This window comes from Moschus berezovskii, chromosome 16 (assembly GCF_049115385.1).
Source record: "Moschus berezovskii isolate FMDL1 chromosome 16, NW_MosBer_1.0, whole genome shotgun sequence".
Lineage (NCBI taxonomy): Eukaryota > Metazoa > Chordata > Mammalia > Artiodactyla > Moschidae > Moschus > Moschus berezovskii.
Window position 1 is genome coordinate 945807 of NC_142475.1, and position 24932 is coordinate 970738.

The 24932-nt window shown below is 49.9% G+C and overlaps 1 protein-coding gene across 1 annotated transcript in view; it reads right to left on the reverse strand.

Annotated features, from left to right (window-relative positions):
* The window catches only part of DEPTOR (DEP domain containing MTOR interacting protein), a 156503-nt gene that overhangs the window by 26453 nt on the left and 105118 nt on the right, over positions 1–24932 (reverse strand). Inside the window, exons 7-8 of the mRNA XM_055432600.2 lie at positions 19999–20069; positions 16553–16657 (exon numbers count right to left, since the gene is read on the reverse strand). Coding sequence (XP_055288575.2) covers positions 16553–16657; positions 19999–20069 — 176 coding nt within the window. The remainder of the gene's footprint in view (positions 1–16552; positions 16658–19998; positions 20070–24932) is intronic.

Here is a 24932-nt window from a genome sequence, read left to right on the forward strand (position 1 = left end):
CCGTGGTTGCCGGGCGGAGAATGAATGACGAGGCGGCAAAGGCAGGTGTGAGTGGGCCTCCCTCAGACCAGGGGTCGGGAGGCTGCCTGCCAGTGCTGGGGATGCAGGTGTGACCCCTGCAGGAAGACCCCACGACCCCCAAGCCCACACGCCACAGCTCCACGCCCTGGGACCCGTGCTGTGACCAGAGCTGCCGCTGCAGCGCGAAGCCCAGGCGCTGCAACTACAGAAAAGCCTCTGCTCGCCGCAGCTAGAGAAAGTCTGTGTGCAGCAACCCAGCGCAGCCAAAACTTTAAAAAAAAAAAGAGTAGGTGTAAGGAGACCAGTTAGACCCACAGTAGTCCTGCTGAGAGGAGACAGTGGCCTGGATTTGGGAAAATAAAGAAAAACAGAGGCATCTGAGATACATTTTGGAAGCATCTGGAATTGGAGGGAAAAGAAAAAGGCATGCATGACTTCTAGATTTCTGGCCTCAGCAACTGGGTGGATGGTAACGATATTCACTGAGATGGAAGAGACTGGAGGAGGAGCAGGAATGTGGAAAACAAAGCATTCAATCAACTCAACATCGTGATTCCTGTCCCAGGGGCCCGAGCCTCTGCCAGACGAACGTCCTCCTGACCTGACTCCCACCATCTCCCTCTCCCTCACACGCTCTCCTGGGAGACCTGCAAGCTGTAACTGTCACACCAACAATAGTTGACTTTATCTGGCAGAAAAAAACTGACGGGTAGAAGAGACTCTAAAAGGCAAAATGGCAGCCTCAGCACATGACTTTGCAATTGAGCATGGAATTCTGACAATGAATGAAACGTGCAAACTTACAAAAATGTGTATTTGAGACCTCAAGTCTTGCTCCCAGTCACGTTCCTACCAAACAGACACACCCCAGCTCGTACTTAAATATCTGAGTGAATAATTACCATCTGCCTCAACTCTGGACCTGAAGCTCCACGAGCACAGAGGCCGCGCTTGTCCTGCTTCCAGGGGACCCACCGGACGCTGCGGGCATCAGCCACGCAGATTCACCACCTCATGGCTCTGCAGGCTGGGAGTGTGGGATCTCGGTGCCCACAGGGCCACGCGCTTCCTCCTGCTCTATAGGAGACCCCTCCTTCTGGAGGCTGGGAGTGTGGGATCACAGTGCCCGCAGGGCCACGCGCTTCCTCCTGCTCTATAGGAGACCCCTCCTTCTGGAGGCTGGGAGTGTGGGATCTTGGTGCCCACAGGGCCATGCGCTTTCTCCTGCTCTATAGGAGACCGCCTCCTTGCACCATCGCTAACCAGCATGCGATGTTTGCTGGTGATCCTCGGCGTGTAGATACATCTCTCGCCGTCACGTGGCCACCTTCTCCACACATGTCTTCACATTATCTTTCTTCTGTGTGGATCTATGTCCAAATAGCCCTTTTTTATAAGTAAACCAGTCAAACTGGATGAAGGCCTAATGAGCTCATCTTAACTTGATTACCTCTTTCAAGACCCTATGTCCAAATAAAGTCACATTCTTAGGAACAGGGAGTTAGGACTTCAATATATCTTTTCTTCTGGGACCAGGACACGCTTGAATTCATCAGAGTCGCCCAGAATGAACTCAACGTTGCCCAGATTCCCTTGCAGTAAGTGTGCCCACATGTGGTTATGTTCTAGTCAGTGGGATATAAACAGAAGCAGTGTGTGCAACTTCCTGGAGGTATTTTGAAGGAAGGAATAGTATCCTTCTGCTTCCCTTCTTACTTTATGGATACCTGGAATGTAAACCGAATGGCTGGAGTGACAACAGCCATCCTAGACCCTGAGGTGGGGCTGGGAATGGAACGTGAACAAAGTGAAAACACAGACCACAGAGATGTATCTCAGTCTTGAACTAACTTTCTTTCAACTTTCACGTGGCAAAGAAATACTAATCTTAACCACTGTTTCCAAGATTTCACGCAGCTCATAAAGGAAGCTCACTGTAACTGATATAGCACCTTAAACTGTGGGATCTCCTGTACATCACACACTTGCAGGGACAGGATAGACATTACTGTATTTACTTTTACTTCCCATGACACTTGCATTGGTCATGGGTAAATCCAGGAGTATAGCTTTGTAAAAGGATGGCCAGCCTTGGTTGAGACAGCTTCAAATTTCTAGCAGATATGTCAGTCTGGGGAGGTCCCTGACTTGACTCCTGGAGGCAGGCTTGGGGTTACCTGATTTTGAAGAGACCTGCAGAGGGTTGACCACTCCAGTGTTCTTGCCTGGAGAATCCCAGGGACAGGGGAGCCTGGTGGGCTTCCATCTTTGGGGTCACACAGAGTCGGACACGACTGAAGTGACTTAGCAGCAGCAGCAGCAGCAGAGGGTTGACAGGAGCTGGCCTCACACTATGTAGTTGGGACCCAGAAAAACTGGCTTCCCTGGTACTCAGCTGGTAAAGAATCGCCTGCAATGCAGGAGATCCGGGATTGATCCCTGGGTTGGGAAGATCCCTTGGAGAAGGGCATGGCAACCCACTCCAGTATTCTTGCCTGGAGAATTCCATGGACAGAGGGGCCTGGGGGGCTACAGTCCATGGGGTCACAGAGTCGGACGGGACTGAGCAACTGAGCATAGCACACACACAGGAAGATCGAGCTCCATCTATCTGTTAAGGACTGAGGGGTTCCAGGCTGTCCGTGTCTCAGCAGTTGCCCTTCTGTTTCCTGGGACAGAGAGCAAAGAAAGCCAGTATGAGGACTTCTGAGGTGGAGCGGGAGATAAGAATCCATCTGCCAACGCAGAGGACATGGGTTTCATCCCTGGTCTGGGAAGACCCCACACACCATGGAGTGTCACAGCTACTGAAGCCCGTGCACCTCGAGCCTGTTCTCCAGACAAGAGAAACCCTGCAAGGAGAAGGCTTCAGGCTGCCACAGAGTAACCCCGCTCCTCCAACTAGAAAAGCCGGTGCACAGCCACGAAGACCCAGCACAACCAAAATTAAATAAATAAGCAAAATAAACAAGAAGCCAGCACTGGATCCCACAGCAGATTGACTTGGGAACAGCTCAGGATTATACTGATATACTTCTAAACTTTGCCATCCTTTGGTTTCTAAAAGATTCTTTTTTCCACAGTTGCGAATAAAACTGCTTAGTTTCACCTCAACGTAAAACAAGCTTGTGTGTGTGTGTGTTAGCCACTCAGTCATGTCCAGCTCTTTTGGGACCCCATGGACTGTAGCCCACCAGGCTCCTCTGTTCATGGATTATCCATGCAGGAATACCACAGTGGATTACCATTCCCTTCTCCAGGGGACCGTCCCAACCCAGACTAACAAACAAAGACAAACCCAATGATACACGCATAGCCGTCAGTGGGACTGGAATTTGATGTAATGCCAGTAATCGCTTCTTTTCAGATGAACCTTTAATAAACTCTGAAATTGGGTCACATCTCACATCGGGTCCTAAGCATCTTATATTTGATGAAATACGTTAGCTGATGCTCACGAAACAGCTATGACGTGACAGGCAAGGGGCTTGAAACTCGATACGCGTTTCTTACTCGTTCTCACAGTCACACCATCAAGCAATCAACATGCCATTGTAAGATGAGAAACGGAGGTTTAGCGTTTCTAAGAGAGGGACAGAATTTTAACGGCATGCTGCAACATGGCAGGAACACATGATCACATCGACTCTGTTTCCCATGGTACCCTATTTTGGCCACTGCTTTGTTACTTTGCGTAATGTGTTTGTAAAGGTAGACTTACTGAAGCAGGAGTCAGCCAGAAGACACAGAGCAACACAAAGACTCCAACAAGCAACGCGATAAATGACAGCGACAGACACTGTTTACACTGAGCGGCTACTGTGCTGGGTCACACTTCGTTTAATTGCAGCTGTTGTAAGTGCCATGTTGCAGGTGAAGAGTTTAGCGGGGAGAGGCAAGACAGGGGTAGGGGATTAAAAGGCACAAACCACTATATATAAAACAAATAAACCGGGATCCCCCCGTGGTGCAGTGACCAAGACTCCACGCTGCCAATTCCAGGGCCTGGGTTCGGTCCCTGGTCAGGGAACTAGCTCCCACCTGCTGCAACTAGGTGTCCAAACTCCACAACTAAAGATCCTGCAGGCCCCTGCAAGCCACCAGGAAGACTGACAATCCTGCAGGCAGCAGCTCAGACTCGGCACAGCCCAACAAATAAAGATTAAAAATAAATTAACAAGCTACAAGGATCTATAGTACAACACAGGGAAACCAGCCAATATTCTGTGATAACTGTAAATGGAGTATAACCTTTAACCATTGTTTTTTAAGTGAATTAATTTTCAGCGGCACTGGGTCTTCATTGCTTTCTCTAGTCTCAGCAAGCGGGAGCTACTCCTCCTTGAGCGGTGAGGGCTTCTCCTCGCAGAGGCAGACAGAACACGGGCTTCAGGAGTTTCAGCACGAGCTTTGTGGCGTGGGGAAGCTTCCCGGACCAGGAACCTGAGGTGGATTCTTATCCGCTGAGTCACTGGGAAAGTCCTAAAAACTGTTAGCCACTATGCTGGACATCTGAAACTTAAATAATACTGCTCATCAACGATGCCTCAATGAAGACAAGGTGTTCAGGCCTAGAGCTGAAGTCGTTAAGGAAGTGGTGAAGCTGGGACTCAAACACCTGCTGTCTGACACCCAAGCTGGGCACTCCCATGACTCAGTGCCAGACACAAGCAAGAAACCTGAGCCCTCGGTGAACACAGGATGGACCACAAGATGAAGGCGATGTGATGGATCAGATGAAAGGGGGGAGAAGTCAGACATGAGTTCTGGGAATCTTTTCGGGGATTTTTTAAAAATTAATTTCTATTGGAGTATAGTTGTTTTATGATGTTATATTAGATTCTTGCTGTACAGGAAAGTGAGTCAGTCATAGGTATACACATATCCCCTTTTTAAAAATTTGTTTACTTTTAATTGAAGGATAATTACAATACCAGGTAGGTTTCTCCCGCACATTAACATGGATCAGCCACAGGTGCACAGACATCCCGTCCCCCTGAGCCTGCGTGCACCCCCGTTTTCAGATGTCCTTCCGTTTAGTCGCCACGGAGCACTGAGCTCCCTGCGCTGTAAGGAGGCTTTCCGTAGCTATCTATTTACACACGGTGTGTACGTGTCTCAGTTTCTGGGAGGCTTCTGAAAGGCTGGGAGAGGCTCGCCGGGTATGTGGGTTCAGAAAGGACCTTGCAGTCTCAGGACACAGCAGAGTGAGCCCTTCTGGGGGCTTCCCAGGTGAAGGAGCTGCCTGCTGACGGAGGAGAAGGGAGACGCCCTGGAGGAGGGCGCGGCGACCCCCTGCACCCTGCAGCGTCCCTGGCCCCCCGCAGTGTCCTCGCTGGAGAACCCCGTGGGCAGGGGGGCCTGGCAGCTGCAGCCCATGGCGTCCAGAGTCGGACAGGGCTGGGCGCCTTAGCACGCGCTCACGTGGGTTTCCAGACGAGCTTAGGGAAGCGGGGGGACCCGGGACTGGAGAGAGCCCCGGCCCGGCCCTCGGGGGCCGCGGGCAGGTAGCCGCCTCTGCCCGACCCTGAGGAGCTCCGCACGGGCCTGTCAGGAGAGCAGAGGCCGCGGCAGTCCTGGAGCCCGCCCGACGCTGGTCGCCTGCTTCGTCTCCGGAGGCGGCGGGCTGGAGAGGCCCCGGCGGCGCCCGGGCGGGAGCGCTCCGCGCGGGCGGCAGCCACGCAGCTGCGCACGTTCGGCCGCGCGCCGAACCCTGTACTCACAGGCTGTGCCCTCTGGCACACGAAAGCTATGACTCAATTCAAAATCCAGCTTTGTAAGTCTCTTAACCTTCCCCCCTCCAGCTCACGCATTTTCACTGGGGGTGACCCAGTTCCCAAAGGGGAAAAGACTATCTTCTGGAGTATAAAACCAAGCTTCCTCTGTGTATGAGGCGCATGCATACATATCCGTGCACGCAGACAGTCCGTAAGCAGGCCTACAGCTCTCTGTGGCATCCACATCTTAGGGAGAGAGATGACTATGGGGAAATGTCTGTAAAATGCTCCTTAAAGCAAGATAATAGAAACAGGCCGAGAGACGCTGCTCCAACTCGCTGCCACCCTTCCTTCCAAAACGCCCTTCGCAGTGCAGTCAAGTCTTAGCTGTCACCCTTTCCTTCCAAGGAACCCTGTCCCATTCTTCGCTCACTTCTTGTTTCACACTGGAGTATAGCTATTAACAATGCTGGGACAGTTTCAGGCGGACAGCACAGGGCCTCAGCCATGCACATCCACGTATCCCTCTCCCACAAACTCTGCTCCCGTCCCGGCTGCCCCGTGACACTGAGCAGGGTTCCCTGCACGTAGAGTAGGTCCTGTTGGTTGTCCATGTGAAATACAGCAGCGTGTACACGTCCACCCCAAACTCCCAAACTGTCCTCCCCCCGTTCTTGCCCCCGGCAACAGTTCCACCCTGAGTTTCTTCTTTATGGAATAAGCGCTCCGTGTGTGTCTGTGTACACACGCCTGCACATGTCAACACACTGCAGCCCTGGGCGTGAGCGTGTGCATGCGCGTGTACACACGCACAGGTGTACTTAGGTCTACCTGATTTCTACACATTCTGAGTGTGTGTGTGGTTTTCTGGCCGTGCCACAGGGCATGTGGGCTCTTAGTGCCCCAAGCAAGGATCGAACCTGTGCCCCTTCATTGGAAGCTGTCTTAACAGCTGGACCTCCACGGAGTCCCAGTTTCTATCTATCCCTTAGGTCTCAGCTCAAGCATCCTCCCCTGGGGACATGTGCCTTGTCGTGCCCCGCTGGCCCACACTGAGGAGAAGACTGGTCCTCTGTTTGTCCTCACACCTCTGTTTATACACTCCGGGGTGGAGTTCTGGGGGGATGGTCTCTGTCCATCCCCAGACCATAAATCCCAAGGAGGCATGACATGACGGCAGGTGGTCAAGAAAGACGAACGGAACACAGAACTGCAGAGCTGCCCTGTCTTCTCCAGGGTGGGCAGGGCGGGCAGGGAGCAGAAAGGAGGTCGGAGCTGAGGCCCTGAGGAGCAGGCTCCCCACAGCCAGAGCCGCAGACTCTCCCGCCCACCAGGCCCGGGTGAGCAAAGCACTGGCCCTTCAGTCCCCTGTCAGCTGAGAGCAGACACGTCCCGGGAGGAGAGCACGGCCCAGCGCGTCCGCACGGGCGGCCTTGCTGAACTCAGCTGGGGAGGAGCTGCCCTGAAACCTCAGGGTGCACAGCGTTCTCCACACGTGTTGACCGTCACCCCACCATCTGCTACTCCAGTGCCTGGACGGCCTTTGGGAGGCCAACGTGACCTCTCTTGGTTAGGAGGAAACTTCCATGGGATATACGGACTTTGTGGCCGTGGGAGGAAAGACCAAGAAAGCAGGATTTGACACTTTTCTTCATATGAGAAATGAGAGGAGGAAAAAAGGTACACGATGACCGCTATTCCTGTCTGTGACGCAGACGTTCAGTCTCCATAGAAACACACAGTAAACAGAGGCCCCACGCATCCACACCCATCAGGTCACAACAGCAGGAAACAGGAGGGGAAGCCAGCAGTCTTGCAATCCCTTTGAGAGCTGGCACGAGGCTGCAAGAAAACCTGAATACCATTTCTCACAGGATTTAATTATTCCCACCAGGAAAAAAAAAAAAAACTTTCCAGAAAAGAGCAAGGATATCTTTTGTTTCTTATTTGTAAATATGGCTCAAATTCCTTCATAGTCTGAAGGCTGAATGGTCTGCTCAGATAAGTGTTTGATTAAACTAGCAGATGTGCTTTTTTTTTTTTACATCTTTCACTTGGATGACCCCACAAGATCTAGTCCTGACCTAGGTGAGGGGCTGGTGCCAAGAATAAGAATTATTTATTCGACCTTCTCCAAGCAAAGGCAGGTGGACATGTGACCACCTCAATGACTCATCTTGAACTGAACACAAATTCTCCACACAGGACGGGTTACGCACCACTGAGCAGCCCACAAGGGGGTTGAGGTCTTATTGGATGATATCATCTCCCACTTCCTGGGTGGCTCAGATGGTAAAGAAGCTGCCTGCAATGCAGGGGACCTGGGTTTGATCCCTGGGTCTGGAAGATCCCCTGGAGGAGGGCATGGCAACCCACTCGAGTGATCGTGCCCGGAAAATTCCAAGGACAGAGGAGCCTGGCGGGCGACAGTCCATGGGGTTGCAAAGAGTCGGACACAACTGAGTGACTAACACACACATATCATCTACTGAGCTCTGCCCCATGGGTTTGTGTTTTTTTTAATAATGCAATAGGAAGCATTATTAGGAGTTTAAGGCAAAGAGACCGGATTTGAAGCTAGCTGTGGCATTCACCAGCTTGGTGACCTTGAGGAAGGGACTAGGGTGGGCCTCAGTTTCCTCATTGGCAAGGGGGGGAGGACATTTCCCACTCCCCTCTCAAGACATGTAAGAACAATAAAAGAGGTGCTGGGTATGACAGGTGTGGGAACACAATGCAGGTGTTCAATGAGTCAGCTCCATAGTCTTTCTCCAGAAGCACCAACTCACTGGGTCAAGCACACATGTGCTTCTAGCATTTACGAAAGGATTGGGAATATAGTAGTTAAAGGCAGAGAAGTTTCTACTGGAGACAAATGATAAACTATTGAGTACTATCATCCAATTCTGATGAGTGTTACATCTTGTAAAGATAAGACAGGGTAATGCGATAAAGAGTAACTGGAGGAAGACAAGCTGTTTAAAGAAGGCTTCTCTGAAAAGTTGACATTGAACCTGAAACTTGAATGACAACCATGGAAGCAGTCACTCAGCCTGAGGCCAATGGAGCTGCAAGCAAAACAGGCTGGAGATAATGTTATGACCAGAAGAGCCCAGATAATGGACTCTGAGGGTCGTAGAAGGCGACTGGCATTCATTCTCAAGTAAGGGGAAGCCAAACTTCCCAGGTGGCTCAGTGGTAAAGAATCCACCTGCAATGCAGGAGACCCGGGTTTGACCCCTGGGTCAGGAAGATCCCCTGGAGAATGGCAACCCACTCCAGCATTCTTGCCTGGAGAATCCCAGGGACAGAGGAGCCTGGCGGGCCACAGTCCGGGGGTCACACAGAGTCAGAGAGGACTGAGCGACTAACACTTTCACTCCACTGGGTAAGAAGCCACCTTCCCAGGCAGGGGATTCGGTTCAATCCCTGGTCGGGGAACTATGCTCCCACGTGCTGCAGGGCAACGAGGTCTGCACACCACACCTAGAGGCCGAGTGTGGCAAGTGTGACCTGACTCGGCAAGACGAGTAAATAAATGTTAAAGAAAGGGCCACCAAAGTAACAACAATAAAATTATTAAGTAACTTTGATTCAAAGATGGTGGATCAAGTGAGAATTCCGATGGTACTATCACCATTATTCTCTAGGCTGGAAAGGGAGGAAAGAAGTATGAAATAAGTATAAAAACTTTATCAGGTCGCCCTCTTTGTTACATGGGTCCTGATTCAAACAAAACCGAAAATCAGGTTCTATTTGGCGCCTCTGGGGACACCTTTTCCTTTTCGGTGTCTCGGGACAAGCATGCGAGGCTGTGTGAGGAGGAGGTGGTTGGAAGAGAAGAACAAAGACAGGCGGGGGGAAGCAAACTTCCAAACAAGCGGGAGACGATGTCAAAGTCTTTTGACTGAAACACTGAAGAGTCAGTTTCATTTACAGCTGGAAGCTTCCCTGGCCTGCATCTCCGCAACGTCCCCGCTGCAGCTCAGCTGCCTGAGCCGCCCCCAGCTGCAGGGTCAGCGGTGCTGCGGCCCCGGGCCTGGGGGCAGGTCACAGACCCCGCCAAGCCCATCCAGAGAAGGCGGGTGATCCTCTCCACTCTCCCTAAGGAGGCATGTCCTCTGGAGCTCTTCCAGAGCCTCCAGAGAAGGAAACTCTAACCCAGGCATGACAGTTTCACCTCACCATGGATTAAGCACGCGTGTTTGCCCAGTCGCTCGGCCATGTCTGGCTCTGAGACCCTGTGGACTGTAGCCCACCATGCTCTTCTGTCCATGGGATTCTCCAGGCAGGAATACTGCAGTGGGCTGTCATGCCCTCCTCCAGTGGATCTTCCCAACCTGGGCACTGAACCCCCATCTCCTGCACTGGCAGGGAGATTCTTTACCACCGAGCTTCCCGGGAAACCGTCATGGACTAAAGGTTCCCTTTAAGCAGGCAAAGAGCTCCTCTCTGGGTCCAGAAAGATCAAGAAGCATTAAGAGGGGAACACAGCACCCAGGCTCCCCAGTATGGGCCTGTCCTGTCCACACAGAGGTCCCCCACCGCTGAAAAGTTTCCAAGCCCCAAGGTAAACTAAAAGCGAGAAATGACAAACATACACGGGTTTCTGTTTTGGCAAGGAAAGAAGTGAAATTAAGCAGCCACGTAAAAGTAGGAAAATTCTGCTGGACGGGAAGGTCACAGAGGGCCAGACGCAAAGCGCCGTCTACACTGGAAAGCAGGAGAACGCAGGCTCTGACCTCAGGGGCGAGCCGGGTCTCCCGGGAGAAAGTGGCGCGGGACGCAAAGGTGGGTGCTTTGCACTGTGTTAGGTTAGCTCGTGCTGGTCGGCAGGGCTAACGGCTCTGGCCAGAGTTTGGAGCAACTTTTACTACCCAGACCAAGCGGGTAGGTCACTGCCCAGGTCACTGGCTCCTTCCCCAGGATAGGCTCTCGTAGGGTCAGCGCTGCCGCCTACACAGATGGAGGCTGCACACCCCCACACACGGCCCTGAAGTCAAGAGCGGTGGTGACGTGACAGGTCAGTGGGAACAAGCCTCCAGGACTGGGTTACACAAGGGCTTTTCATAGAACTAATTTTATAACAAATGCATATGGCAAAAACAGGAAATGATCTATTCATCATTTTCTGTAACAAAGAAACAGACTAAGCAAATAAATACACACAAGTAAATTATATGGAAGAGCATGGTATTCCCTCATTTTCATTAAAAATATTTTTTTAAATTGGAGTGTAACTGGTTTACAATGTTGTGTTTATTTCTGCTGTACAACATGAATCGACTGTACACACACACACATCCCCCTCCTCTTGGACCTCCCACCCCTCCAGTCATCACAGAGCACCGAGCTGAGCCCCCTCCACTAGCTGTTATTTTACACATCGTAGCTTCCCTGGTGGCTCAGCTGGTAAAGAACCCACCTGCAATTCAGGAGACCTGGGTTCTATCCCTGGGTTAGGAAGATCCCCTGGAGAAGGGAATGGCAACCCACTCCAGTATTCTGGCCTGGAAAATTCCATGGACTGCATAGTCCATGGGGTTGCAAAGAGTTGGATACGACTGGGTGACTTTAACTTTCACTAGTGTATATATGTCACCGGCGTATATGTCACTACTATATATGTCACCAGTGTATATGTCACTACTGTATATGTCACTGGTGTATATGTCACTACTGTATATGTCACCGGTGTATATGTCACCAGTGTATATGTTACTACTGTATATGTCACCAGTGTATATGTCACTACTGTATATGTCACTGATGTATATGTCACTGGCGTATATGTCACCAGTGTATATGTCACTACTGTATATGTCATTGGTGTATATGTCACTACTGTATATGTCACTGATGTATATGTCACCGGCGTATATGTCACCAGTGTATATGTTACTACCGTATATGTCACCAGTGTATATGTCACCGGTGCATATGTCACTACTGTATATGTCACCAATGTATATGTCACTTTCACTGGTGTATGTACGTCATTGCTACTCTCCCAAACCGTCCCACCCTCAACCTCCCCAGCCCCTCACTCCTCTGTGTCCACAGGTCCATTCTCTACATCTGTGTTTCTATTCCTGCCCTGCAAATAGGTTCATCTGTACCGTTTTTCTAGATTCCATATAAATGCATTAATATATGATGTCTGTTTTTCTCTTTCTGACTTCTTACACGCTGTCATTTTCATTTAGTCAACAGCACAACTCAAAAGTACATCTCAATATATTCACTCCAATACAGAGTTTGATCAAAAGCAGTTTTTTAAAACAAGGCTATATTCTTAGTCTTTTTTTTTTAATCTTAGTCTTAAGATTCCATTTCAGAGCTTCTATTAAATGATACATGTTGTGTTAGATAATTTAAACAGACTTTTTTTTCTTTGGCTCAATTTCCCAGCATTTTTAGTATGCTATTGTGCTTTTCTGTAAATTTCCGAGAAGGAATAAAGTGTGGAGCAGTTGAAAACTGTTTTGATCACAGAACCTCAGGACAGGATATTTTGCTGGACTCAGTTTAGTTCAGTTCAGTTGCTCAGTCATGTCCGACTCTTTATGACCCCATGGGCTGCAGCACGCCAGGCCTCCCTGTCCATCACCAACTCCCAGAGTCCACCCAAACCCATGTCCATTGAGTCAGTTATGCCATCTAACCATCTCATCCTCTGTCGTCCCCTTCTCCTCCTGCCTTCAATCTTTCCCAGCATCAGGGTCTTTTCAAATGAGTCAGTTCTCCACTGTGCTGGACAAGAGAGCTGAATAACCCAAGTCTGGAAATGTAGGTCAGGTGAATTCTGTACTGCCCTACAAAATACAAAAACCATTGTACACCCCCCTGAGAAACTAAGACTATACACCATGAGTGTTGGCTTCTAAAACTGACAAAAATATCCCAGGTTACCCATCAACCAGTGTAGATATATCAAGGAGTTAATTATCAACTAACAACATCTAGAACAGTTATGCATATTAATCGATAATGATGAACTAAAATTAATGAAATACACCTGGCTAAGCAAACCAAGGTCTTTAGCTGCAACATAAATTCATTGCTTTCCCCAAAAGACATGTGCTTTGAGTCAAAGCTCCATGCAAGTGAGTGTGGGCTCAGAAGCGAAGCACTCTGCCAAAAATAATTTATACGGAGGTACTTTACTGTGGAAACAAAATATGAAACTCTTCCCACAGCCAAGAGTCCCATTATAAAATGAAAAACTTCAGCCTCAGCACAGAGACGGATGCTCCCTGCCAACTCTCCTGCTCTGGGTTCCTTGGTACCGTGCCCACTGCATACAGACGGACTCGGCCAACAAGGCACATGGAACGTGCCCAGGGCACAAGCCTGTGAAAGGAAACTGCTTGTGCTCAGTTGCTCAGTCGTGTCCAACTCTTTGGGACCCCATGGACTGTAGCCCATCAGGCTCCTCCATCCATAGGGTTTCCCAGGCAAGAACACTGGAGTGGGTTGCCATGCCCTTCTCCAGGGGATCTTCCCATCCCAGCGATCGAACCCAGGTCTCCTGCACTGCAGGCAGATTCTTTACCTTCTGAGTCACCAGAGAGACGCCTGTATGAAGGAGGTGCTCAAATCAAGGGGCAGTCAGTCCCCAACCCGGCATCAATCACCCAGATGGGCCATAATCCCTGCTCTGGGCTCACCTGTGTGGTCTAGGCAGCCCACCTCTCTTGTCCAGAAGGTGAGTCCAAGTGGGTAAATGCTGGGAATCAGGGCAGTGCAGACCCAAAGCACGCCTGTAGCTCCACTGGTCTCCTGCTCTAGAAGGGGGACTGATGGGCATGGATGAAAGTGTTGAAGACATAAAGCCATAACCTGTGGCTTTCACGTCTTCTGCATCCGCCCGTGATCCCAGATAAGCAAGAGATAAATGTCCTCTGTGAAACAGGACAAAACTGCAAGATAAAGGTGTTTTGAAGCAGAAAACCAATGATCTCAATATCCTCTTATACCATATTTCTTTATAAATAAAAAGAATGTATATAAATGTACATATACATTTACGAAATCTGGAAGAATATAAATAAAGATGTTAATAGCTATACACTTTATGCCAATTATACTTCCAAAGTGCTGCTTAAAAATGTAAATATCTATCAGTTAGTAAAGATGATAGGCAGTTATAATTTTTTTTCTTGCTTGTATTTTCCAAAATTTCTTAACTTTATATTCATTACTTTAATACAAAAAATAGGAAAAAATTATTTTCAAAAAACCTTACAGAATTCACTCAATTGTCTGATGTGTGTGTACTTCTTTGCACTTTTTCAAGTGTTTCAACATACCTAATCCATAAAGCAGCAGAATGAAATACGATGATCATTTCAGAGAGGAGGAAACGGGCAATGAGATGTTATGAAACTTATTCAAAGAGCTGGTAAAAAAAAAAACACTCAACTCCTCTTCCAAACTCCATGACTTTTCTTCTCTTTTTCTCACTATTTGCTGTTTCTTGTGGTCTTAACGTGCTGTTGGCTGCATAAACACAAGTATGTACTCTGTGTAGAACAGAGGCAGTGGAGGTCTCATACAAGACTTCAGCAAAAAATATACAAGCAGCTCCTGCAGCCCAATTCCAGAAAAATAAACAACCCAATCAAAAAATGGGCCAAAGAACTAAACAGACATTTCTCCAAAGAAGACATACAGATGGCTAACAAACACATGAAAAGATACTCAACATCGCTCATTATCAGAGAAATGCCAATCAAAACCACAATGAGGTACCATTCCACGCCAGTCAGAATGGCTGCTATCCAAAAGTCTACAAACAATAAATGCTGGAGAGGGTGTGGAGAAAAGGGAACTCTCTTACACTGCTGGTGGGAATGGAAACTAGAACTACTCACTATGGAGAACAGGGTGAAGATTCCTTAAAAAACTAGAAATAGAACTGCCATACAACCCAGCAATCCCACTGCTGGGCATACACACCAAGGAAACCAGAATTGTTCATCGCAATGAAGAACCAATGTTCATCGCAGCACTGTTGACAATAGCCAGGACATGGAAGCAACCTAGATGTCCACTGGCAGACGAATGGATTAGAAAGCTGTGGTATACACATATACACAATGGAATATTCAGTTCAGTTCAGTTCAGTCGCTCAGTCGTGTCTGACTCTTTGCGACCCCATGAATCACAGCACACCAGGCCTCCCTGTTCATCACTAACTCCCGGAGTTTACTCAAACTCATGTTCATTGAGTCAGTGATGCCATCCGGCCTTCTCATTCTCTGTCGTCCCCTTCTCCTCCTGCCCCCAATCCCTCCCAGCATCAGAGTCTTTTCCAGTGAGTCAACTCTTCGCATGAGGTGGCCAAAGTATTGGAGTTTCAGCTTTAGCATCAGTCCTTCCAGTGAACACCCAGGACTGATCTCCCTTAGAATGGACTGGTTGGATCTCCTTGCAGTCCAAGGGACTCTCAAGAGTCTTCTCCAGCACCACAGTTCAAAAGCATCAATTCTTTGGCGATCAGCTTTCTTCACAGTCCAACATTACTCAGCAATTAAAAAGAATACATTTGAATCAGTTCTAATGAGGTGGATGAAACTGAAGCCTCTCATACAGAGTGAAATAAGCCAGAAAGAAAAACACCAATACAGTATACTAACGCATATATATGGAATTTAGAAAGATGGTAACGATAACCCTGTATATGAGACAGCAAAGGAGACACAGGTGTATAGAACAATCTTTTGGACTCTGTGGGAGAGGGTGAGGGTGGGATGATTTGGGAGAATGGCATTGAAACATGTATATTATCATATGTGAAATGAATCGCCAGTCCACGTTCCATGCATGAGACAGGGTGCTCAGGGCTGGTGCACGGGGATGACCCTGAGGGATGGGATGGGGAGGGAGGTGGGAGGGGGGTTCAGGATGGGGAACACATGTACACCCATGGCTGATTCGTGTCAATGTATGGTAAAAACCACTGTAATACTGGAAAGTAATTAGCCTCCAATTATAATAAATAAATTTAAAAAATTAAAATAAAAATGTTTCTGTCACTCAAAAAAAAGAAGACTTAAACAAAAGGAAACTTTCTTTTTTCAAATTAAGTATTGGTTAAGACAGCATATTAAAAAGCAGAGACGTTACTTTGCCAACAAAGGTCCATCTAGTCAAGGCTATGGTTTTTCCAGTGGTCATGTATGAATGTGAGAGTTGGACTGTGAAGAAAGCTGAGCGCCAAAGAATTGATGCTTTTGAACTGTGGTGTTGGAGAAGACTCTTGAGAGTCCCTTGGACTGCAAGGAGGTCCAACCAGTCCATCCTAAAGGAGATCAATCCTGGGTGTTCATTGGAAGGACTGATGCTGAAGCTGAAACTCCAATACTCTGGCCACCTCATGTGAAGAGTTGACTCACTGAAAAAGACTGATGATGCGAAAGGTTGGGGGCAGGAGGAGAAGGGGACGACAGAGAATGAGATGGCTGGATGGCATCACCGACTGGATGGACATGAGTTTGAGTGAACCCCGGGAGCTGGTGATGGACAGGGAGGCCTGGCGTGCTGTGATTCATGGGGTCGCGGACAGTCGGACACGACTGAGCGACTGAACTGAACTGAAGGAGAGAAATGTAAAAAACAAACAAAAAACGGAGGGAGATTGAGAAAACAAAGAGGTAGAGTCTGAGGGACAGGAAGACTCGCCCTCTTAGTTCCGACCTCACTTCAAAGCTCTTGGCTTCAACTCCACCGCACTCAGCAAGGGCACAGGAAAGGACAGGGCAGGCGCGCGCGGGGGAGGCAGGACGGCCGCGGCGCGGGCGCATCGGTACCTTCATCCCTGCCGCCGCCGCCGGGCCGCTGGGGTCCACGGCCTGGATGTGGCACGGCTTGCTCCCGCGCACCACGAAGCCCCAGCCGACGGCGTCCCCGACGATCTAGGGCGGAAAACCACAGTCAGCAACCCGCAGACGGCCCTGGTGCCCAGCCTCCAGGAGAGAAGGCCCGAGAGCGAGGCCTGCGCGAGGCAGCCTCCTCAGGCTTTCTCCGTGCCGTCGGGGACAGGACTGCCTGCTTCCATCGCAAACACAGGCTCAGTTCATGCAGAAGCTGTGGCCCAGAAACACCTGTCAGGCGGAAAGAAGGTGCTTCTGTGAACTCACTGCTCCATAAACAATCGGCAGATGGCTTCTTTCTTAGGCTGGGTCGCAGTTTACCATCAGACTCTAATGGAAAGTTTAGATGATCAGAAAAACACGGTTGAAATTTCCCTCAGGGTCCAATTTCCCTTCTCCTGCTTCCAAAGGATACTTTCCTCATGATCTTGCTACCTCACTGAACTCTAAACCAATCATTTCAATTACTGAGGAGGAGAAACACGAAGTCTTGGCTTTCTTGAAACACAATTTAATGTACCGAGAAAAGACAGTGAAAAAGGACTCAAAGTTCTTAACTCTCAAGTCAACTCTGGTCCAAAAGTTGTTTGAAACTGCAGAGTGCTTTTTCCCGACAGAATTGTAATTAGAATCGGCAGTTACATTTGCTGGGCAGCTCCCAGACACGTCTCCAGCACATACCCCAGCCAAAATACAGACGACGGCCGTTCACAATCAATTACTAGCAATGCTGGCATTGATATTTAAAACCAAAGAGAAATATACCTAAAAAATACACTCCACTGTCTCTTGAATGCCAGAGATGGAGGAAAAGCAGAGAAACAAATGACATTTTTCTGACCAATCTTGAAGACTTTCAGGGCAGGTTTAGTACTCATAAGCTGTTTCTCCTTGCCTGAGTTCTTTTTTGACTTGTGTATTTTGGGCTGTGCTAGCTGCTGCGTGCAGGGGCTGCTCTCCAGTTGCAGAGCGCGGGCTTCTCATTTCAGTGGCTTCTTATGTTGTGGAGCATGGGCCCCAGCGTGCTCGGGATTCAGCAACTGTGGTGGACAGGCTTAGTTGCCGCATGGCATGTGGCATCTTCGCAGACCAGGGATCAAACCCGTATCCCCAGCACTGGAAGGTGGATCCTTAGCCACTGGACCAGCAGGGCAGACCTGAGTCCTTTATCAGGTACTTTGTTGGCTTTAGGGTTTGGCACTGTTAGTTCTTCATACAGGATTCCACTTCCAAATGTACAGTTTACCTTTTCCTCTGATATGGAAGTGTTACCAGCCCTTTTTTCATATTGATTGGCTATGAATGGACCCAACCAGCTTTAATTCCTTGGTGCTCAGAATGTGCTCCAGTCCTTGACAAATGTTTGCAGCACAGATGGTGTGGAAAGCTTTCCCCCCGCTTGATGTATTAAAACAAACATTAGAAGACTAAAGAAAGGATGAGAAGAAGTGTCTGAAAGAAGCCACTGATGAAGATGCGAGGAGACGAGAGAGAGAGAGGCAGGTGGGCGGACATGGCGGAGGTGAGGTCAAGCAGGGAGCTCAGGGCGTCCCTGGGGGTTCAGAGGCTACGACCCCACCTCCCAATGGGGGCTGTGGGCCCGATCCCTGGGGGTCCAGAGGCTAAGACCCCACCTCCCAATGGGGGCTGTGGGCCTGATCCCTGGGGGTTCAGAGGCTACGACCCCACCTCCCAATGGGGGCTGTGGGCCCGATCCCTGGGGGTCCAGAGGCTAAGACCCCACCTCCCAATGGGGGCTGTGGGCCTGATCCCTGGGGATCCAGAGGTTAAGACCCCACCTCCCAATGGGGGCTGTGAGCCCGATCCCTGCGGGTCCAGAGGCTAAGACCCCACCTCCCAATGGGGGCTGTGGGCCTGATCCCTGGGGATCCAGAGGTTAAGACCCCACCTCCCAATGGGGGCTGTGGGCCCGATCCCTGCGGGTCCAGAGGCTAAGACCCCACCTCCCAATGGGGGCTGTGGGCCCGATCCCTGCAGGTCCAGAGTCTAAGACACCACCTCCCAATGGGGCCTGTGGGCCCGATCCCTGGGGGTCCAGTGGCTAAGACCCCACCTCCCAATGGGGGCTGTGGGCCCCATCCCTGGGGGTCCAGAGGCTAAGAGCCCACCTCCCAATGAGGGGCTGTGAGCCTGATCCCTGGGGGTCCAGAGGCTAAGACCTCACCTCCCAATGGAGGGGCTGTGGGTCCAATCCCTGGGGTCCAGAGGCTAAGACCCCACCTCCCAATGGGGGCTGTGGGCCTGATCCCTGGGGGTCCAGAGGCTAGGACCCCACCTTCCAATGGGGGGCTGTGGGTTCAATCTCTGGAGGTCCAGAGGCTAAGACCCCACCTTCCAGTGGGGGGATGTGGGCCCGATCCCTGGGGATCCAGAGGCTAAGACCCCGCCTTCCAATGGGGGTCTGTGGACCCGACCCCTGGTTGGGAAGCTAAGACCCCACATGACTCACAGCTGAAAAACTAAAACATACAACAGAAGCAACACTGGAACAAATTCAGTGAAGACTCTAACTATGGTTCACGTTTCAAAATTCTTAAAAAAACAAACAAATGAGAGACGGAGTACTTGGGTTCTGTTTGAAGAAAACCAGGGGGTCTTAGAAGAAGAAGGCGGGCTGAAGACCCTCAAAAGAGGGCAGGTGGTCCCAGGTATGCAGGACACCCAAACGGGGTCCTTCTGTAACTCAGGGCACTAAAATGTTGTCAAAAGCATCATTGATCATCACAGAACAACCTTCTTCCTCTAACTTAAGACTCCCTCACATCTACAATAGGGCTTTCTTGGTAGCTCAGTGGCAAAGAATCTGCCTGCAGTGCAGGGGATGCAAGTTCAATCCCTGGGTTGGGAAGATCCCCTGGAAAAGGAAATGGCAACCCACTCCAGGTGTTCTTGCCTGGAAATCCCATGGACAGAGGAGCCTGGCAGGCTACAGTCCATGGGGTCACAAAGAGTCGGACATGACTTAGCAACTAAACAACATGTTTTAAATACTTTTCATAATTAACTATAATGCCAAAATTAGGCTTAAGGTTAGGGTTTAGAAAGGGGTTGTTGGCATTATTTGTTCTACCACCTGCCTTTAAATCTGTCTCTATACTGAATAGGTACATAATGAATATTTTTAGGGAAACATCAAAAGGAATTTGAAATGCTGGATTAATAATAACAAATTGTGTCAAGTCCTAATGCATTTTATTGCCAAAAGGTCAAGAAAGTCACACTGTCATAATGATGCTCAAAACCAAAGGGGAACCGGGAGAACCTTTCCAAGTCCATCCCTAAACTCAACATGGACAGGCCGCCATGCTGACACGCTCCAGACAGAGGAGCAGTGCGGGAGAAAATCCAAAGGGTGAGCCTACCGTGAAAGTCTTCCTCGCATACGGAGCCCCGGGAGTCAAGAGTTCCTCAGAAGTGACGGGCCTCTTCAACACTGTAAGACAGACGCAGGGTCAAGGCACAAACCCTCTTAGTTCTCTGTTCAGTCTTTCAGCAGAAACTTCCTGAATGCCTCAATCTGCGACATCAGTGACCCAAAGTGGCAAAGATCCCTGCCTCCCAGTTTACAACTCTAGCCAAACAGAGGCAGAAAATATTAGCAAATGAAAACAACCCTAAACCTAACTTGCAGAAAGCAGAGATGGAGCAGGGGGAGGGGAAACAAGAGTGCCAAGGGAGTTACTGAATCTCTTTCTTTCAAGGCCAGATAGGCATTCAACTGGCTTCCCTTGTGGCTCAGCTGGTAAAGAATCTGCCTGCAATGTGGGAAACCTGGGTTCAATCCCTGGGTTGGGAAGATCCCCTGGAGAAGGGAAAGGGAGGAGAAGGGGACGACAGAGGATGAGATGGCTGGATGGCATCACCAACTCGATGTGGACATGAGTTTGAGTGAACTCTGGGGGTTGGTGATGGACAGGGAGGCCTGGTGTGCTGTGATTCATGAGGTCGCAAAGAGTCGGACACGACTGAGCGACTGAACTGAACTGAGGCATCTGAATGCCTCAACGCTTCCCAGATGGGCAGAATCCTCCTACAATACAGGAGACTCAGGTTCAATCCCTGGGTCAGGAAGATCCCCTGTACAAGGAAATGGCTATTCTTGCCTGGAAAAGTCCATGGACGGAGGAGGCAGGTGGGCTACAGTCCATGGGGTCGCAAAGGAGTCGGACACGACTTAGTGACTAAATAACAACAACAAGGCATTCAACAGGTCGAAAGTAAGAGCAATTCCGGCTCTGGCAGACTCCGAGCCGTGTGTCCAGAGCTAATGCCACCGCCCCCCCCCCCCATCATACTGTACACATCCTGTTCGCCAGAGCTCCTCAGAGCCCCGCGTCGAGGTTCGACATCCTCTGTTAAAGCCCCAGACTGCGCGCATACCCTGCCTTTGGTCCTGAACCCAAACACCGGGGAGCTTCTCTGCATCCTTAACACATGCTGGTTTCTCTGCTCAGCACTTTATATATTATCTCTGTTTCATCATCACAAGAACTCATGGGTCATTTCATCCTCGTCCCTCTTCTACTAGGGAGGAAACAGAAGCTGAGAAAAGTTGAGGAGCTTGTGTCCAAGGCCTCAGAGTCAAAGGGAACCAAGATTTAAACTCCAGCGTTGATGCCACTGCCCACCCTCAGAAGAAAGAGTGCAGAAGCCTCAACATGGCTGCGTGTGGCCCCCCAAGACACCTGGACCATCAGATCACTGCTGGGGGCCCAGCAGATGGCAGAGACCGCGGTCCCCTCCTGACTTGCAGCCTAAACACCCAGCAAAGATGAACCCCATCCACCTGGTGGTCATGCGGAACCAGAGCAGAGACTGCCGCGGCAGCCCAGGGCAGCCATGGGGCAGGGGGCAGGGACTGTCTGGATCTCAGTTAGAGACACCACGAGCTTGAGCGCAGAGAAACTGGAGTGATGGGGCTGGGAGCTCAACATGGGGAAGCGCAGCCTCCATTCCCTCTGAGGGGGCCTTTGGGGGCCGGAGGCCAGGCCCGGGCCGAGGGGCAGCGGAGGAGCAGAGGCGCGAGACCCAGACGGTCGGGCGGGGCCCTGCCCCGCGCTTTCTCAGCTGAGGGCAGTGGGGAGCTTCTTGCTGACCTGACGGGTCACGGGGCTGCTCGCTTCTGCTTTCAGAAAGCTCATGAAGGAGGACATGGGTTTACGGTCTCCCCTAGAGCGAGAAGGGTGAGATCAAGAACAGCAGCTCTCAGCAGAGGCTCAGGAGGTGAGAGGTCCATGGTTGAGGACTGCAGCTTTTCACTCCCCGTCAGGCAAGCCCGCCACACTCTCAGCCCTCAGATCCCTTCTGGGGTTTATGGGGGTGGATGTCGGAATCACATAGCACTGGGATATCTGACAATAGCCACCATATCTTATGACAAGGTCTACTTTTATTGAGATATAATGGACACACTAGATCCGTTTCGGGTTACAACATAATGATGTATGTAAGAAGAAATATCACCTGATCCACTTAAGGTCATCTCCTCATGTAGCTGCAAGTTTTTTCTTCTTGAAATGAGAGCTTTTCAGATCTACCCTGGGGACTTCCCTGGGGGTTCAGTGGCTGGGACCCTCAGCTCCCAAAGCATGGGATCCAGGTCCAATCCCTGGTCAGGAACCAGATCCCACCTGCTGCTGCCAAGGGTCCCACATGCTAACTGAGACCCAGCACCCAAATAGATAAAAATACTAAAAAAGAGGTCTTGAACTGTGGTGTTGGAGAAGACTCTTGAGAGTCCCTTATACTGCAAGGAGATCCAACCAGTCCATTCTAAAGGAGATCAATCCTGGATGTTCATTGGAGGGACTGATGCTAAAGCTGAAACTCCAATACTTTGGCCACCTCATGCGACGAGTTGACTCACTGGAAAAGACTCTGATGCTGGGAAAGGTTGGGGGCGGGAGGAGAAGGGGACGACGGAGAATGAGATGGCTGGATGGCATCACCGACTCTGTGGACATGAGTTTGAGTGTACTCCGGGAGTTGGTGATGGACAGGGAGGCCTGGCGTGCTGTGATTCATGGGGTCGCGGAGAGTCGGACACGACTGAGCGACTGAACTGAACTGAACTGAACTGAACTCTCTTAGCCACGTTCAAATATACAATGCAATATTACTAACTGCAGTCACCACGCAGTACACTGCATTCCCCAGGACGTGCTGGGAAATGGAGACTTGTGCCCTTTGACCCCTTTCGCCCACTTGACCTTCCCGCCCCCATTGACCAGGCCCCTCTGACCATCACCAGCTTGCTCTCAGTACATATGAGGTCTCTGTTAGGTTCCACATACACGTGAGATCAGGTGGTATGTGTCACTCTGACATCTCACTTAGCATGTAGACCTCAAGGTTCACCCACTTTGTTGCAAAGAGCAGAGTCTCCTTCACTCTCGTCCACTGTGTATGCAGGTGTATGTGTGATATATCACACTTCCTTTATCCATGCATCCCTGATGGGCATTTAGGTTGCTTCCATGCCTTGGCTATCATAAGCAATGCTGCGATAAACATGGGGGTACAAATAGAATCTCAAATGAGCCTTCTCCTCTCCTACAGATGAACACTCAGAAGTGAGCCTGCGGGATCACAGGTGGCTCTAAGATTTCTTTAGGGATCACCGCACTGCTGCCCACAGTGGCTGTACCTGTCGACATTCCCACCAACCGTGCATGACGGCCCCCTTTCTCCACACGCTCACCAACATTTGTCATGTGAGTTCTTTTTAATGTCAGCCATTCTGACAGGTGTCAGGTGACTCTGAGTCACACTACATTGTAATACTTGGCAACAATGCTGACCGTTGAATACACTGTCGCTCTTTCCTATGTTAAAATGTGCAGAAACTTGGAAACCTAGGGAGGCATTTCTAGCTTTCTTTTGTCATGCCCTTGAGGACTTATTTACTCATCACAATGATACTGATTATATTACTTTTTATAGCACTTAATCTGGATTAGGGCATTTACATATAGTATTAAAAATATATGCTGATGGATAACTAATGGTTAACTTTAAATGCCTTACCGTGAAGCCTGCTCACCTACTTGAGGGAAAAAAAAATCACAGGTGAGCTCCCTGCATCTTGGGAATCCACTAAAGAGTTGAAAGAGGAGCTCATCAGAACGGAGAGGTAGGATTCACCAACCACAATGAAGTCCTGACAGTTCTGGTCCTTAGAGACCCAAGCTTCCGTTTCTGTCTGCACGTCAGTGAAATGCCCCCTTTGGGCCAAGGGGATAAGGAGAAAGCTCAAACAACGCAACCTTCTACTCGCCCAAGGAATCAGAAACATGTACAACGGCTTTAGCACAACTGACACTTTCCTGAACTCTTTTGACTTTAACTTGGAGGTGTTCGGTTTCCATCAGGACTTCAAAACGGTATTTCTAACGATAAGGTTCTTCTCATACCACCTTATCAGCAGTGCTCTAGTAACTGGAAAACTTGGTCATGTATGGGTGCACGAAGACCTCCCAGCCAGCGTGGAAGCAAGCATTTTCATTTATTTGCAGGTTAAAACTTTATACTGACAGCTAGACCTCCACTACAGAAGGCAGAAAAAAAAGTTAGATCAAGAAAAATACCTACTTGCCTAGAGCACAGCATTAGATGACTGTTTTTCTTAAAGCCTTTCAACAACATCTATTTGTCCTTATTCTAATGAAAGCTTTCTATTTTTTTCCCTAAGAGACGATCTGCCCACTGAAGGATGGATCGTGACCTCTCATCACCGGATCTGCAGCACCTGTTGGTGAGGACTCAGCAGGAACAAAGAGCCTCCTCCCTGAAGGCGACCCACTGAATGCGGGGCCGGGGCACTGCACCAGCGGGTGGGACGTGTCCTCAAGGCCCCGCTGACCCCAGCGGACACAGTCCGCTCCTGGGAAGGCGGTGGTATCCTTGGGTCCAGGCGCCTGTGGGCTGAGGAGGTGCAAGTTCTGAGTGCAAGTCCTTTCCCCATCTGTGTGCCTAGGTTATTGGGTTGTTGTTGTTTTCCTGGAACATACAGTCTATGGAGGTTGAAGAGTAGAGTTTGAAACCGTAAGGCACAGAGAGTCCTCTGCAGGGGTAGGTGGGTTGCAGAGCTCCGCGCTTCTCCCTTGCGGGTGCAGAGACCTGGCAGATCCAAGCATCAGTTGGATCCGGGCAGCGGCGCCTCCTCTGCTGTGCGCCGCTCAGACCCTCCAGCAGAAATCAGCGGCTGCTCCCGGAGCTGGGGTTGCTGGTGCGAAGGCCCTCAGACGGCCGGGGTTCGCAGTGGTCCTGGGAACCCTGTCTGCAACGAGAGCAGACT